This window comes from Tupaia chinensis, unplaced genomic scaffold (genome assembly GCF_000334495.1).
Source record: "Tupaia chinensis unplaced genomic scaffold, TupChi_1.0 Scaffold000165_2, whole genome shotgun sequence".
In the NCBI taxonomy this organism is placed as follows: Eukaryota; Metazoa; Chordata; class Mammalia; order Scandentia; family Tupaiidae; genus Tupaia; species Tupaia belangeri.
Genome location: NW_006159640.1, coordinates 3,968,056 through 3,969,227, shown reverse-complemented (window position 1 = coordinate 3,969,227; position 1,172 = coordinate 3,968,056). Strand labels below are relative to the sequence as shown.

The 1,172-nt window shown below is 35.5% G+C and overlaps 1 protein-coding gene and 1 pseudogene across 1 annotated transcript; both read left to right on the top strand.

The window, feature by feature from the left end:
* LOC114007416 (uncharacterized) lies at positions 1–81 on the top strand (annotated as a pseudogene).
* A 97-nt stretch (positions 82–178) lies between these two features.
* Positions 179–667, top strand: LOC102499003 (activated RNA polymerase II transcriptional coactivator p15). The gene has a single exon (XM_006146157.3). The coding sequence runs from the start codon at positions 212–214 to the stop codon at positions 665–667; it is 456 nt and encodes a 151-aa protein (XP_006146219.1). The 5' UTR covers positions 179–211.
* Positions 668–1,172: the final 505 nt, after the last annotated feature.

Genomic DNA, 1,172 nt, shown 5'->3' with positions numbered 1-1,172 from the left:
AAAATTGGAACGATACAGAGAAGATTAGCATGGCCCCTGCACAAGGATGACATGCAAATTCGTGAAGGTTTCCATTTTTTTATGTTGTATGACTAAGTAAAGATTATAAACTGCAAACAAACAAACACACGCATGTACACACACACAAAACTGAACTCGTGAGATTCGGGAGCGAAAGAGCAGGAGGTTGTTGGATAGCAGGAGCGGAGCAATGCCTAAATCAAAGGAACTTGTTTCATCAAGCTCTTCTGGCAGTGATTCCGACAGTGAAATTGACAAGAAGTTGAAGAGGAAAAAGCGAGTTGCTCCAGAAAAACCTGTAAAGAAGCAAAAGACTGGTGAAACTTCTAGAACGCTGTCATCTTCCAAACAGAGCAGCAGCAGCAGAGATGATAACATGTTTCAAATTGGGAAAATGAGACATGTCAGTGTTCGGGATTTTAAAGGGAAAGTTCTAACTGATACCAGGGAATATTGGATGGATCCAGAAGGTGAAATGAAACCAGGAAGAAAAGGTATTTCTTCAGATCCAGAGCAATGGAAGCAGCTGAAGGAACAGATTTCTGACATTGATGATGTATTAAGAAAACTAACATCTGAGCCATTTAAAATTTGTACTGTTCTAGTTGTTTTAATCTGCCTTTTTACATTGGCTTTTATTTTCTAAATGTTGTTTTCCAAGCTATTGTATATTTGGAGTGCAGAACAATTTGTAAGATGAATACTTTTTTTAATGTGCATTATTAAAAATGTTCTGAGCAAAGCTGTCAACTTTATTAAGGAGGATTGCTCGGTGCCCAGTACCTAGTGTAAAATAAAATCAAGTAATTAAAAAAAAAAAAACTGAACTGGTGATACAGAATTTTATGACTTTTGAGTAAAACATTACTGATTTTTCTTACTATGCTTTGTTTTCCCAATTTAAGGATTTTGCTTTCTTTTGAACTGTTGATAGGTTCAGCGATTTGTTAAAATATTTTTTTCTTCTTGTTTGTTTCTTTAAATGGAAACACAAACTTTTCTTCCTTCCTGACCCCTCTGGAATTGGAAAATATTTGGGAATATTCTTATTTTGTGGCAGAAGAGTTATTTGTATAAGTAATGCTTGCTGCATTGAATCAGGAATTGGAAATACTCATTACTGGACAGGGCTTTGACTGGAATGTCATATT

Excerpts from the sequence above, each read along its gene's own strand:
- LOC102499003 (XM_006146157.3), top strand. The coding sequence starts at position 212 with ATGCCTAAATCAAAGGAACTTGTTTCATCAAGCTCTTCTGGCAGTGAT.